The sequence below is a fragment of the Pezoporus occidentalis genome, unplaced genomic scaffold (assembly GCF_034315485.1).
Source record: "Pezoporus occidentalis ecotype Australia unplaced genomic scaffold, CSIRO_AGI_Poc_V1 ctg122, whole genome shotgun sequence".
Taxonomy (NCBI): domain Eukaryota; kingdom Metazoa; phylum Chordata; class Aves; order Psittaciformes; family Psittacidae; genus Pezoporus; species Pezoporus occidentalis.
The window spans coordinates 1,699,451-1,714,709 of NW_026913016.1; the positions used below are offsets into that span (position 1 = coordinate 1,699,451).

The 15,259-nt window shown below is 42.4% G+C and overlaps 1 protein-coding gene across 1 annotated transcript in view; it reads left to right on the plus strand.

The window, feature by feature from the left end:
• Positions 1-8,618, plus strand: part of SIAH3 (siah E3 ubiquitin protein ligase family member 3) — a 46,981-nt gene extending 38,363 nt beyond the window's left edge. Inside the window, exon 2 of the mRNA XM_062607402.1 lies at positions 7,816-8,618. Coding sequence (XP_062463386.1) covers positions 7,816-8,409 — 594 coding nt within the window. The 3' untranslated portion in view covers positions 8,410-8,618. The remainder of the gene's footprint in view (positions 1-7,815) is intronic.
• The last annotated feature ends 6,641 nt before the right edge of the window (positions 8,619-15,259 follow it).

The window sequence follows — 15,259 nt, forward strand, 5'->3', positions numbered from 1 at the left end:
AGTGTCCTCTCACCTGGGCTGGGAATGGTCCATCAAACTTGGTTTTAAAGCAGGAGGGCTGAAGAGCATGACCTGCCAGTGTCTACACCTGGGTCCCTCTCAGAAAGTACCTTTGAGACTGAAACACTTTAGTATAGATTCTGGTTTTATTTCATTATAATTACATAGTTTTCAATATATTGAAGAACATAAAGTTTCTTGATTTTTTTTTGCTTGCACTTCAAGTCTGAATGACAGTTTATGTTGATTTTTGAAAAGCAAAAGGTTTTAATTTGAGAATAATGTCTTTCCACCTTGAATACATTGAAAATGCTGCAACATTCTTGCTACATCTACCATAAAAAAAGAGTTTACTTTTCTTCCAAAATACTCCCAAAAATATATGGCCTCATCTAAAATTCAGGGTCCTCTGACAGAGAGAAGTGTGGACGTGTACTAAAGCAGCATTTTCTCTGCATACTCTGAGGTGTGTAATCAGCATGAGGACAACCGTTAACACATCCCATACACTGTATAACCAAGTCACGCCTGATTATGTTGCAAAGTGAGATGAACAAAATGAGCTTGAAGTTGTCCTCTCTCTGCTATTTGACAGAAGGGAAAACGAATCCTACCACTGCCAAAGCTGCAACTAATATTCAGTGCTTAAGAAATTCAGCTGAGGCATTGATAATGAATAGGATTTTGTGTAATTAAAATTTTAAATAAATCCCCAACATGAGCCCTGGCTTGGACTTCTTAATTTCAGATGTGGAAGTACAGTTTTTGACAAAATACACTGAGGGTTTGGGGTTTTTTTCCTTCTCTTTTCTTTCATCTGAGAGATTTACAAAATCTCATTAGCATACTAAAAAATAGCAGGAGAGAAATTAAATGAAGACCAGGATTAAAAGACTCACTACTTTCTTCATGTCACCTTTATAGTTCTTTTGAGTATCTGTCCCCATGGTGGGTGTAAGTAGTGTGGAGGTGGATGTTAGTGGGTGGCAAAGCTTTTATGAGGCAGAAAGAAGCTGAGAATTAGAAAATTATTGGAGGCAGTTTCGATACAGATGAGGAGAAGTAATCAGACACTGAGAAACCAAGGAAGAGAGTAAGGCAGTAAGAAAACTGAATAAATGACACATTTCACTGGCAAAGAAAATGCCAATTTGTTTCAACAGAAACCATGAAAGTTGCCATGGAGCTCTTACTCGGAGCATCCCACAGCTGTAGGCCTGGTCCCTCCTTGCCTGTGGAAATCTTTGTCAAAACCAAAAATCCACAAAGTTCTCGTGGCGCATTTCCAGGCTGCTCACCTACCTACAGGGTGAGCTCATCCCTCTCTGTCCCTTATCACACATAGGGTGGTGGAGATGAGTGATGGCACATTTGAGAGGAAGTCCTATAGCTGGGAGGAAGACATGCTGCCCTGGAGGGCTGGACTCCATTCATGCCTCTGCCTGGAAAGCCCTGTATGACACTAGAGAGTCACTTACACCAAGCTGTTCATGGATGGCTTCAGTAGATCTTTGCTCTTGAGGTGCTCGATCTGAAGTCTTAGACCTGATTTGTGGATAGTTTAATCACTTGTAGCTGCAACTGAGGTTAATGGAGTTTGAAAATATCAAGTGCTCCAGGAGGCAATTCTATGAAAAACCAGGGACTGTTTGATATAAGCTGGACAGCAAAATATGGCCAAAACACTTAGATCTTTAATCTCTTTGTGCTCAGATTCCTTGACCCTAAATGGAGAAATAATACTGCCGTTGTACTTTAGCTCAACATCATATATATCAGCTGACAGATGCCAGTGATGCACAGACAGCCACAGCAATGGGACTCATAGAAGAAAAAAATACCTAAATTAACTCAGAGGCAGTTTGGAAAAAAAATACACTGTCTCAAATTTGGGACTATTTTCTCAAGGACAACAAAAATAAGCTCATCATCAAAATGCATGGGCCTCCCTTCCCCAAGGTCCCACTATTTTTTAAATACAAAAGGTGCCAGAATTATTTAATCTGGAAAAAACAGTGAGTTTCCCATCTTCATTATTCTCAGAAACATTTGGAGCAGACCTGTAAATGTTACTGGTCTATACATAAACACATGTATGTGTGTTTACGTAGGTGTATGTGTAGTTTAATATGTATTTTAAAGCCAGGTGTTACCACAAACAACATAATCTTTACAAAGCTGTACACAATAGGAAACTGCACCTGAGAGTGGGGTCAGCTGTAGCAGGAGTTAGCACAGGGCCGTGTTAGCACAGGTGGTGGGTTGGTAACAGGGGCAATGAGCACAGCCCTTTTCAACCCCTGGCTCCCACCAAAGGTCACAGCTGCCATGAACATAAACGGCTCCAACCAACTCTCCTGTAAGCCAGCCAAGAAAGCTGTGGCTGAGGATGAGAGTTTGGATTCACAGAGGGAGAAGATATGGGCTCCCGCTCCAGAGGAGGATAAAGTTGCAATGTCTCATGGTGTGCTAAAGCTGGACCTGGGTGGAGGGGAAGCACTGTCTGCTGGTTTGGGTTGGCTGGCATGCCCAATAGCTTTATTTTCACTTCTGCTATTTTTTGCGTGACCCTGCTCAGAAGCCCCATCATAGAATCATAAAATGGTTAGGATTAGATAGGACCTTAAGATCACCCAGTTCCACTGCCTCTGCCATGGGCAAGGACATCTTTCACTAGACCAGGTTGCTCAAAGCGCCATCAAGCCTGGCCTTGGCCTTCAGACTACACTATTGACTTCCCCAAGCAAATAGCCTAGCCCATGGGTGAATTAATGAGTGTTTGCAAAGTTGTCTGTAATCACTGGATAAAATGCAATTGCATAGGTGTGAATTGTCTGGAAAAGGGTGATTATTCCCAGCACCTGCTTTGCTGTCAGAAACCCTCATTGACTGGGCAGTGAACCAGCCCTTGTCCTCACTCCTTAGGACGTTCTTGGCACGCACTGGCACTGTTCACAAGAATGTAAAACCTGTTTTTTTTACACATTATGTGCATTACTGTAAGTAAAAGTATGAACGAGACATCCAGGCTCCCAGTATAATACTGGGAAACACTGGAAAGTGCAGGAAGGTGACATTTAACCTTCATTCTGAAGACCCGCACAGCATTTATTCTTCCGCAATGCAACAATGCTATTCTCCCTCCTTTTAGTCCAGGTCATCAGGGTCAAGGTCCTCTCCCCTGGGGTGGGAGAACTGGATTCAACCCTTCCTCACCCTGAGGGGTTTGCAGTGAGCAGATTCTCACTTTGCAGCAAGAAATTCCTGACTTGCAAATGGGGAATGCAAGCCAATACGAGGCATTTGGCTGCTAGGGCACCAGCCCCCCTTTGCTCTCCCATTTGAAGCTGCTCTAATATGCAGCAGAGAAGAGCGGCTTGAGGGATCACAGTGTAGCAGACGCCTGCACCCCACAGGGCTGGGAGCTCAGCTAGCAGAGGTGCACTGTGGGTTGCTGCCTCTGTTTCCACTATTTTTGCCGCAGTTGACCTAAAGTGTTTGCTAGTTAATATACAAAAGCATGAGGAACGATACCAAATTCCTCTCTCCTGGCTGGGTGCCTGGAGCTTTGCAGCTGCAGAGATATGCTTGTGTCTTCTTTACCTCTTGGTGATCTTTGAGCAATCTGCTTCTTGGATCTACACTTTGACTTCCCATGGTTTTTTTTATGAACTTACTGTGACTGGAGGTATAATAGTGATAAGGAGCCTCATGTGAACAGGCATCCATTTCTTTCTCCACAGACTGTGTTGTCTCCAGTGCAGCAGGAGATTCCTGACTAAAATCGGGATATGCCCTTCTGCTCCTTGTCTAGAAACTAGTAAAACCTCTGTGGGTCTGCCCCAAGCATGGGTTTCGTCCTGGCTGCATGCAGAGAGCAGTGTCCAGAGGAATGTTCCTTCAGCATCTCTTGGGCACTGTGGTGCCCTGCATGAGCTGTAAAAGGAGCTGATGTGCTTCAGAGTCAGCTACCTACTCCTCAGATATCACCTTAGAAGAGACGAGCCACACCTAGAGCAGTTTGAGGCATTTTTAGCAGAAAGTCTGGAGCAGGACCCAGAAAGCCCTGTGTCCCAGTCCCAACATAACCTTTGTTTTAATAAGAAAAGCACCGTGCGTTTATAAATTGCTCTTTGCCGAATGACTTCTTCTTAAAGAGAATTACACTGTAATAAGCTGCATCATTAAAAAGACATTTTTCTGTGAGTGACAGAGCCTGGTTTCCTGTGGTTTGGAGTCTTGTGGTGGGATTATCTTGTGTCTAATGAGTAGTGTGGCTGAAGCCTTTTCTCCTGTTCATAAAGATGCTGTTTCATGTGGGTTCTCTGGTGTCTATAACATGTTTGGGATGAAACTGCTGTTGTTTAGGTTCTCTCCTATCTGACAATGCAATATTGCCCATGTGGCAAGCTGTTCCTTCCTGGAGACACAAAGGGGTCATGTTTCTTTACCCTGCTGCCTCTTCTCACAGAACCGGTTAAAAATTAAAGCCTTTGAGACTTCTATCACACAGTTAAATTTGACTGAAATTGGCTAAAAGATAATTGAGAATAATACTGGACTAACACAATACAATAAACCTAATTTTATTAGGTATTTGGGTAATAAATGATGGAAAGTAAATACTGGAGCAGATGAAACATGGAAAAAATGTTCATAAATATTTATTCAAGCTTTGAAATGCACTCAAGGTGACCACTTTATGCCCCTTTTGCATTTAAATTTTAGAGGTTCAGTTCACAGCCATATGAAACAGCAGCAAGGGCACAACAACCTAAGTAGTTACACTTGTACCTTAAAAGTAAAATATTATGGGGGGGTGAGAATTTTTTCACAGGTATCAGGATTTTGTAAACTTTCAGAATATTACAAAACCTAGAATTTAGAAATAGGAATGTTGAATAAGTCAGAAAACAAATTTTGAAGATGATTCTTACCAAGTCAGAGAATAAAAAGGGATCATGTGGTTTCTGCTGGATTTCCAGAATTTTCAATAAACCTGAACTGAACAAAGTCAGACCAAAAATCCTTTGCTGAAGTGATTCATGGAAATTTTTCAAGAAAGTGATATACGAAAGGGAATTCTCAATTATTTGCATACACACATACAAAAAACAATCAAAAATTAAGGAAAGAAGAAAAATACATTGAATAAATTGCTCATTGTAATATATTTTCCAAGTTCCTAAGCCATAGAAAAGTACTTGTCATTTTTGGAGATACTTGTATTTTCTTACCTTGGATAATGTTTGGATGGATGAGCTACCATTGCTCTCCATGCTTATCAAATTAAGAGAATGCATTTTTAAATTCAATTACATCCTCAGTGGAAATGTTTTCTCTGACTCTGGTAATCTTCGGAGAAGAACTATACACAGTCTATAAAGCTTCACATTTCAAAAACCTAATTTTGAATGTTATTCAAGAGGTTAATTTAAGATTCATCTTCCTAAAGAGGAGTTAAATAAAACTGATAGAAGGCTGGAACTTGTTGAGTGGTTGAGAGGTTTATCAGCATGTGAGTATGAGTTCATTAGTTTTAATTAGTATAATCACTAATGTTGCATTAACAGTTTGGTGAGAGAAAGTAATTACTCACACCCACTGTATTAGATCGGGAGATAACAATTCCTTTTATGAAGCAATTAGCATTTCAGGGATTTTTTTAAAAAGGCTTTTACGATCAGCTATTACAATCACCTTCTTCACCAAAAAGAGTTTAAATTAGCCATAACTTTCATCCTAATGAGATGCAAATATTAATGTAGAATTAAGTGTGAACCAGCAATTCCACCGCGATAAGCAGGCAGCAAAAGCCACAAACCTCGATTAGTTTGTAATGACCTGTTTTATTTCCCAGAAAATGATCATAATTTATCTGTCCTCAATTCATTATCTTCTTGGAAAGTTTATATTTCTGAATTTTATACAGAAAAACAAAAAAAATATGAGGAAGGGAAAAGTAGAACTGTACTACGAAATAATTCTCTAAAGAAAAAGCTGCAAGGTTCAACAGCAGATCTTAAATAATCTATTATTCTTTATATCAACTGTCAGAGGATAAAGAAACAGCTCCTTTGACACTCAGTGCCTTGGGAAGAACCAACAATCTCACAGCAGCAGCCATCACAGCCCTGCTCTGCCCATCACATTCCTTGGCAGATGACAAAATGAAAATGAAGATCCAGGACTTTGTCATTCTGGTTGTCAAGGAAGCCCTAGTCGTCTGAGAATTAGGACAGTTGACCCAAGAGACTGCCTTCCAAAACATCCTGGAAGGCCAAAGTGCAAGTTCTGGTGGGAAAAACTGCTTATAGTAACAGTGTTTACTCTAATGTCAAGGCTTAATGAAGGACATCATGGTATCCATAGATGGATGAGACAACACACTATTTGCAACATATCTGGCACCTATTATATGTGATTATGCTTGCTTCTGGTTAAAATAAATCTCTACTCAAGAATAGCTGAAAAAAAAGCCCAAATCTGCTATGACATGGATGTGGCATGGAGGAGAAAAACTGTTAGATGTTTGAACCATACTGTTATTCCTGTAATTTTGGGTATATATGTTAAAATGAGCAGATGTGGGGGAATTACATGAATATTCCTAAAACATATGCTAAAGAAAAATGTACTTACATATGTATGTACGCTTAATGCTTATACCCTTTATAAACATCTCCAAAGGAGTTCAGGAAGAGATAATGTCCTCCTCCACTTAATCACCTAAAATTTAGGTACAAATGGACATATTGGATCCCAGCCATGCTGGCAGCAGCCAGTGCTACCTTTAGGAGGTGGATTACTCCAGCTAAGATCTGAATTCACAACTAGGAAGGTCTGCCTACCTCTATTGACAGCAGAGGCAGTCCACGGTAACCACGTTTCTGTCTCTCGTGACTGAAGTAAATGCTTAAATTGGGTAGGATGAATCATGACTGGCATGCCTGTGCCTTAGGGTTTGTCTATGCACAGGGTTATTGTGGAGAGCCATTTCTCTTCCTGAATAGCATTACATGAGGATACATTTTTGGTGGAATAAGACTTACTCATTTCTCTTCTATAATATCTGCTTGACAGGGGCAGAGCAGTTTACTTCCTGGTTCTTATGTAGAATCTTTCTGCAAGAACTGCTGCCTTCTTAGCTAGCTGCCCTACCTTAATCCAAATTTCCTTCAGTATAAAAATGCCCTAAACTTGCCATCCCTACAGCTTTGAGAGCCATTTAAGATTTATGGAGGTAAGTGCATCAATTAAGTCCAAATACATTGACAAATAAAAATTAAGAAATGAAGGCATCTTATACAATAAAAGCTGACTTTTATTTCTAAAATTATGGGTGTTATAAAGCATATTGGTTTAGGATAAATGCCTGTATTTGCCAGTGTGTTTCATTAAAGAATAATAAAGCCGTGCATATTTAATTTCCTTGTTCTGAGCTGCAAGAGCTGTAACTATACAAAATGCCCCATGCTGTCCTTGCTTTGTTGGGTTTTTTTACCTTTTAATCAGATTTCCCCCAAAACTAATGAAATCACTCTTTAAGCACATACATCACTTTCATGTGAAGTAACTTATCATGGCTGAAACGGTTTCTCTCTTCTCCTGGAGAGCAAGGCAACTGCCAACACATTTGCTGTGCAGATCCAGATCTGGGTTGCCCCGATCTCCAGAGAGCTGAGGTCCTGGCGTTCCCATCAATGCTGTTTTCTGAGGGGTATGAGGTGACAGATGTCTGCAGGGTCTTCCCCTTGCATATCTGCACTGGTTCCCAATCACCTGCTATCACATGTAATTTCTCCTTTCTTGCAGTATGCACCGACTCGCTGTGCAGGTGCACAGACATCTACGGAGCAAGGCATCCTTTCTCCCTGCCATCACCACGAAGCAGTGCATGACCCCCAGTTGGTTCCCTGCACCTGCCCACTCTTCTCCTGCCCATGGGAAGGGCACCTGGAAGTGGTGGTGTCCCACCTGAGGCAGACCCACCATATCAACATCCTTCAGGGGGCAGAGATTGTCTTCCTGGCCACGGACATGCACCTGCCTGCACCCACAGACTGGATCATCATGCACTCTTGCCTTGGCCACCAGTTTTTGCTGGTTCTCAGGAAGCAGGAGAAGTATGAAGGCCACCCCCAGTTCTTTGCCACAATGATGCTGATCGGCACGCCAACCCAAGCTGACAACTTCACCTACCGGCTTGAGCTCAACAGGAACCAGAGGCGCCTCAAGTGGGAGGCGACCCCCAGGTCGGTACTGGAGTGTGTTGACTCTGTCATTTCAGATGGGGATTGTCTTGTGCTAAACACTTCCCTGGCTCAACTTTTTTCTGACAACGGAAGCCTAGCAATAGGAATTGCAATAACCACCAGCAAAGTTCACAACACCGAAGCTGAAATGTGAGAGGGAAGAGGAAGAGGACGAGAAGGAATAACAATGGTGCTCTAGTTGCCTTGGAAGAGCCAGAACTTGTGGACTTTTCGGGGGGGTCTCAGGTCTTTTATGGTATTTAGTACTTGTCCACAGTGGGCATCATGTAAACATCCTGTGGTTACAGTCTCTGTGTCATGTATTTACCATTTTGTTAATACAATTTTATGATCAATTTTAAAGAGGCTAATCAATTTATTGTCACCCTCCAACAACACTGGAAACACTTTCTCCTGGACAGGGCACCCAGTATGACTCAGACAACTTTGGTCTGAGCATTCTATGCAAATGTGTTTCCTTCATTGTCTGATATTAAAGAGACCCTGTGTTTGGTAAAAGGTAAAGCATTTTACTAAGGGACAAGAGGACTCCAGTTTCCTTACTAGCAATAGTGATTAAAGTCTTTCACTGTGGTCACAACCAACTCCCAGGGAGCTTGCAGTTTCAGAGCTCCCTTCAGCATCTGAGAAAATAAACTTCACCACACAAACAATGAAAGTTTCAGAAGAAAAAGTCACCACCTCCTCTGAGCTGGGACCTGAGAAACCTCACCCTGCATAAAATCAGGGATGACAGCTAGTGGGTGGCCACTGTGAGCATGGTTAAATCTCACTTTTGTGTTATAAAGGGCAGTGAGAGGCTTGCTAGATGGTCTGGCTCCAGGATGGATATAGCCATAGCCAACCATTAGAGCATTCGCTTTTTTAGCTGCTATTTCCTTAGCATTTGAAAGAGATTTTCAGAAAATAAAGTATCAGGACAGTCTTAAGTTGTGTACTGATCGTGCTAGTAAATGCTGTGCCCCTTAGACCCACAGTGTGTGCTGCTAAATATTGACTTAAGCTAATGCAGCTGGAATATCTGTTAGCAAATTGCCTATGAAATTTGAAATGCTTTCCTTTAAAAAAAAAAACAACAAAACACCACACCACTAACTCCCCCCCCCCCCTTTGGACCTTCTTCTTCTACTACGGATGTTTCACACATGGTGACGGTCACAGGAAGACATGGGTTTCTCTAAGAGAAAGCCAGCCCTTGGTTGTCTCCTTGGGGAGAGTCTGAGGCAGGTGTTGGCCATCTCCTGACACTCGGTCCCATCTGCAGTCAATCATGTTTCCTCCATAGCCAGCAACAGCAGTGAAATCCCACCACAGTGATGTGTTGAAGGACAGGGCTCTACAGGGAGTGTGACACAAGCATGGGAAATTGTCTTTTCCTGTTTTCCCTTCTGCCTGTGTGGCTGTGGTCTGGCTGCTCTTGAAAGTTTTTTCAATAAACAGCTGGTGGGTTGGGTCCGTTAGTAGCTAGAGAGACTGAGGGTTATCACTTAAGTCCCTTGACAAACCCAGGAAGTGGGAGGAAGTGAGCTAAGAACAGTCTCTGTGTTTCAAAAGGCATCTTGCTTTGGGTAGGCAAAGCTCCTGATATTAATCTCTGCCACCTGCTGCTCTCCTGGGAATTATGATAAATGATGCGTGAAGTAAAACCAATTGCAATTTTCCTGAGATGAATGCTATGCAGGTAATGCCTTCCGAGTTGCAGATGCACTTCTCCTCCTTACCTGGGCTTTCATACTCATAGAGGAGCTAGAGTCTCTTGCTGATCATGACCACACAAGCTGAGGTCTGAAGCAGAAGTCTCAGTCCCTGTAAGAGTGTGCTGAGGCATACCTTCACAGATCTCCCAGCTCTCCATTTAGGAGGCCAGGAGGGCATGCTGGTTTGCAGTGCTTTACTGGAACATGCAGGCTTCAGAGTGGCTTGTCTTTTCCCTGCAACGTTAAATATTCAGCACCAGCAATTGCTGCCCTTTCCCTAAATGATGGCCATAAATAAATCTTTGGCACTTTTGTGGACTGCAACTGGCTTCTCCAGCTCCTCCAGCAAATATTCTGCTGCTGAATTAAAAAGAAGCAAAAGCAATAAAACCCAAATAAAAAACAATTCCTCTAACTTAAACTTCCTCAGCTCTTTGAACACTGTGGTAGAGGCCTAATATAATGCTGCTTTTGTTGCCTGATCACAACCAGTTCTAGGGGGAAGAATATTCCTTGGGTGTTCACTTGTTCCATAATATTTACTTCTTAGTAGGTGGCACCTTTTGTTCTTGAAATATCTACTGAAATGAATAATGCACTGATTGGCATTGTGGGGCATGTTTCTTGCCAAAGGACCAGTTTATTTCTGGCAGAATGAGTGTGACAGCAACTTTCTGGGATCCCAGTTTTCTGGGATGGGCATCTCCATCTCTTAGTAGCATCCTGGTTTTCTGGTTCTGATGGGGCAGGAGGCACAGTAGAAATGTGACCTCCCCAACAGGACTTCCTCACATCCTCCATGTCCTCCTCCCAGAGCTTTCTCATGACCACACCAACCATTAAGCCTTTCTATTTCCTACTCAGTCCTCCCCCTCATCTGGTGACCACTCTTCTCAGCCTATTCTCAAGTTCTCAAACTGGGTTTCACCCTTTGGCTTGTATAGCCCATGGCACTTCTTGACTCCTGCTTTTGCCTCTTGGGTGCCATTACTTATATTGTTCTTGCTGCTCTTTGCAGCCAACTACTTGCTTTACCACAGGTAACCTACTTGCTTGGCTTTCTCCGCAGCTGCAAAGCCCCAGCTCTGGCAGGGATGTCAGAAATCCAGATATGTTGTAGAACTGATGAAAATCTGCCCAGTAAGGCTCTCAATACGGAAAATAAGGACACATTCTGGGGAGAAAGGAGATATGGATACCTAAATCCAGCCTTCATAAACATCCCAGTATAAAACTCAAATGTTTAAGGGTATATTTAAGGACTTAATACCATGGAAGACATTCTAATTCTGTCATAATTTAAAGCCTATGAGCTACTCTTCACTGCCATAAAGCAAAGGTGAAGAAAATATTCTGCATGGTGGGACATAAATCCTAAAATGCTGGCAGGTAGGAGCAACAACGAAATTCAGTTTATGTGCAGTCTTTCAGTGCCCATAATATACCACTTTTTACAGCTCTGTATTCATGGTTGAAAGCCAGTTGTAGCTTGGCTTCCAAAATTTGGGCAGAAATTGGGGCTTCTAGAATTCATTTTGTATTCTAATATTTTGCATCTTTAGAATGTATTATACCCAGTCACTCCAAATTCCTTCCTTTCTGTGAAAGCAGCCTTGCATCTCTTTGAAGTAAGCAAGTACCCTTCATTTGGTGCAAGAGAAAATGTCTTGCAAAATTGCTGTGCAGCTGTTGTGGAATTCTGTTTTCCTGCCCTCCTGAGAGCAGTATTCCCCCTTTATTTTTTGTTTATTTATATATTTATATATTTATTTATTTATTTTACATAGTCAGGGGCTTTTTGTTGTGATGTGGTTTTGGCTTTGGGTTTTTTCTTAAGTTTTCACATATCCGTGCTCATGGATGGATTTTCTTGTGCCTAGATTAGCAGAGTGCAACACTATTTTCATCAAGCTGAGCCAGATGGATTGTTACCAGACCCACTAGAAAACCTACTTCAGTACTTCTGCACTATCCATCAGACACAGTGTGAATGTTAATGTCAAATCTGCAGTAAAACAGCATTAGTGCTTTCAGCTCAATCCCATTATGAATTAAGCTCACATCATATATCCATGACTCGTTATAAATCAGCTGAAGCACCCTGAGTCTCCTCTGGAATATGACAAAGGATCTTGCTGTGGCAGTGCCAGTTGAAAGGCTTGCTGAGAAGTAGGGCAGTAGTCCTCTTCCCACTGGACTCTGATATCATCCTTTTCATACCATCCTTTGTGAATACAGGACAGTAAGTTGCTGAAGAGAGGAGGGATGGTAAATTCTGGACAATGAAATCATTATAACAAAAATGAGTGCTTACAGCAAATTCCTAGATACTAATGCATGGCTTTCCCTTTTGGGCATCAGAGAAATGAAACCCAATTGACAGTACTGTAGCATAAGTGATTTATCTTGTTTTTCTAGCTCATAAACACCTGAAAAACACTTCAATCAGAGAAGAGTCTGAGTCTGTCAGAACAGACTCAGAGACGCAATTCTACAGAAAGTGTTTTCACATGGAGGAGCTACAGCTTCTGAACTCTTCAGACACAAGCATAGTTTTCAGTCCTTTTTTCTTTAAAAATCCAGTTAACTCTGTGTGCCTACACCATCTGGGTGAAGGGTGGAAAACAAAGATTGCCACATCATCACCAGAACCATTCACATGAAAAGATGATTCATCTTCTGCAGAGATGACCCAGCTGAAAACAAGGACAGCAGGGTAGCACTGGGCAGTGCCTGCAGGCTCTGGAGGTGAACATATACAACTGAGGGCAGAGCAAAACCTCCAGAGAGAAACATTACTCAGCAGAAACCAGGGAGAGTGAGGTCACAGCAGGGGTTGTCAGGAAAATGACTGGGACATCCTGAGACCACCAAACCAGTGGGGACCTGAGGGTCCATGCAGGGACGTGTCTTCATATCAGCATCTTCCACCCAGCAAAAGGGTCTCCAGCCTGCTAGTACCCTTGTCATTAGAGCAGTGCAGATGACAGGATCAGCTCTTGGCACTGTGGGTCTGCATGCAGATGGCCCTGATGCTGCATAGTTAGTGCTGCCACCCAGCCCCATTCCTATCCCACAGCTCCTCTGGTTTTTGTGGGTACCCAGCTACCTGCAGCTGCTAGCTCAGGCACCTAACAGTTTTGGTGTCATTCACCTGCATAACTCCCACCAAAGTAGGAAAGTATTTGCTGAAAACCTCCAAAAGCAATCTTGGCAGAACGTCAAATTAAAACCATACCTCTTACTCTTGGTTAGGACTATGATCCTTCTTTCTTTCTCTTTCCACAAAGGCAATAGACTAATGCATAGCTTTTTTATCCCACTTTGGGCTCTGTCCCTCCAGAAGATGCATGTGAAGGATTAGCAGGCAGTCATCATCTTCAAGAGAAGGATGAGGACTAGCATTGATTGCAAAGATGGCTGTTCTTGCAGTACTTTCACAAAGGAACCCCAGGCTCAAAAAAAAACCCCAGCCTAACAAACTTGGTGGGAGGGAAACAGGAAAGACCAATTACAAAGCCTGCTGCCCTTCAACTAAAACGAGCTTTCTATCTTCCAGGTACTGAAAATTCTCCTGAGACATTGCCTATATGAATACATCACTTAATCTTGTAAAGAGCCCCAAGACTGAGGGGTTCTTTCTGCTAGAAATTGCATCAAGTAACCTTATTGAAGATAAATGGCTTTGAACTTTCATGACAACAGTGATGAACTGCTTCAACATCCGTGCGGTGCAGGATGAAAAATCAGAGCATTTAGACAAAGAATTAACTTATTCAAATGCAAACATGAGATCTGGGGCAGAGGTTTCAGGTGATCTTAAATGCACTTTCCTTACAGCTGCAGACTGGACGTCTGCATAGCAAGAGTCATTTCACTGCCAGTCAGGACCTCTTGGCTTGAGTTCAAGAGAAACTCACATATTCTTCCTTTCTGTACTAAGGGGGACCACTTTAAAAAGAAAAGCAAACACTGTCATGTATGAAACAAGTCTGAAATGGATCTTTCTTTTCAGACCAGGCTGTCTGGCCAGCAGACCATGTGGAGAGTGCTACATTTCCTACCTATTCAGAGTGAAACCAGTCACAAGCACAATGCATGCAAACGCTTTCTTCATCTTACAATCACTGCTTCAGCTATTGAAGGCAACAGCTATCGGACAGCTGGCTAGAAGACTTTGATGTCTTTATGACTGTTCTCTAAAAATCTACTAATATTGACTTTTAGGTCAAGATGGTTTTAGGGCACAAGACAACAATGCTGCAGTGAGGCTCTGGGAGGCTCATCAGTGTGTGTGCATAGGAGGGATGCAGGCAAACCCAACACCTTTGCCTCTGCCTTTCACAGCAGGAGCACTCAATACACCTGCAGGGATCAGTCTGGGTCTCTCCTAATAAACTCTGGCAAATGGCTGGACCATGGAACTGGATGCCATCAGTTCTGGAGATGTTCAGCCCAACAGCAGCCAAAACCAATGTGAGTCCCTCCCTTAGCTTTGAGAAGTAGAACAGGATCTTGCACAGAAAGATTAGATCTATTCATATCTCCATCAGACAGCTCCTATTTCAGCGTACAGTTCCTCTCTGGTTTCTGACAATGACTGTAGGCTACAAAACAAGGCTAGGTGCTACTGCATCTTCTGCAGTAGGGTCCTGATCCACAGAAAGGTTTCTGGGAACTACAGTAATATAAATGAACAATTGTATAATATGCTAACATAAAATAATAATGCAATGAGGCCTTTTAGGACTGATAACATCTTTAAAAGTAGCAGCTGATACTGAAAGGTATCGTTACTCAAAATGAGCTTCATGTGCTATTAGTGCTATTCCCTAATTGAGGTGTGGAAGAAGATATCCAGAAGGAGTGACAGTCTCAGGGCTACCCTGATTAGCGAAAAAATGCTGAACTAAAAAAAATAGCTAGGAGAGCCCTGAGTGAAACAGGGATGTATTGCTGTTACCTCTGGGCAGCAGTTTCTTGTGGCATGTGTCCTTGGAAAAGGATTTCCAGCAGGCAGAAAGGGTTGAACTTTGGCATGTCACAGCCCCTGCACTGCCACTTCCAGAGTTAAGAAGAAATACTTACACAGGACTACAAAAAAGAGTATAAATATCCACTGAACAGGGTGACCAGTGTGAGAGCTGCCAAGGAGATTTATCGAGCCTCCTCTGAGTGAGCCTCCATGCCACTTCTCTGCTGGATTGACAGAAGACAGGGACAGCCCCAGGTCCAAGGAGGACTGGCTGCATTCCTGACAGCCTGTAATTGTTGTTGCTATTGTAC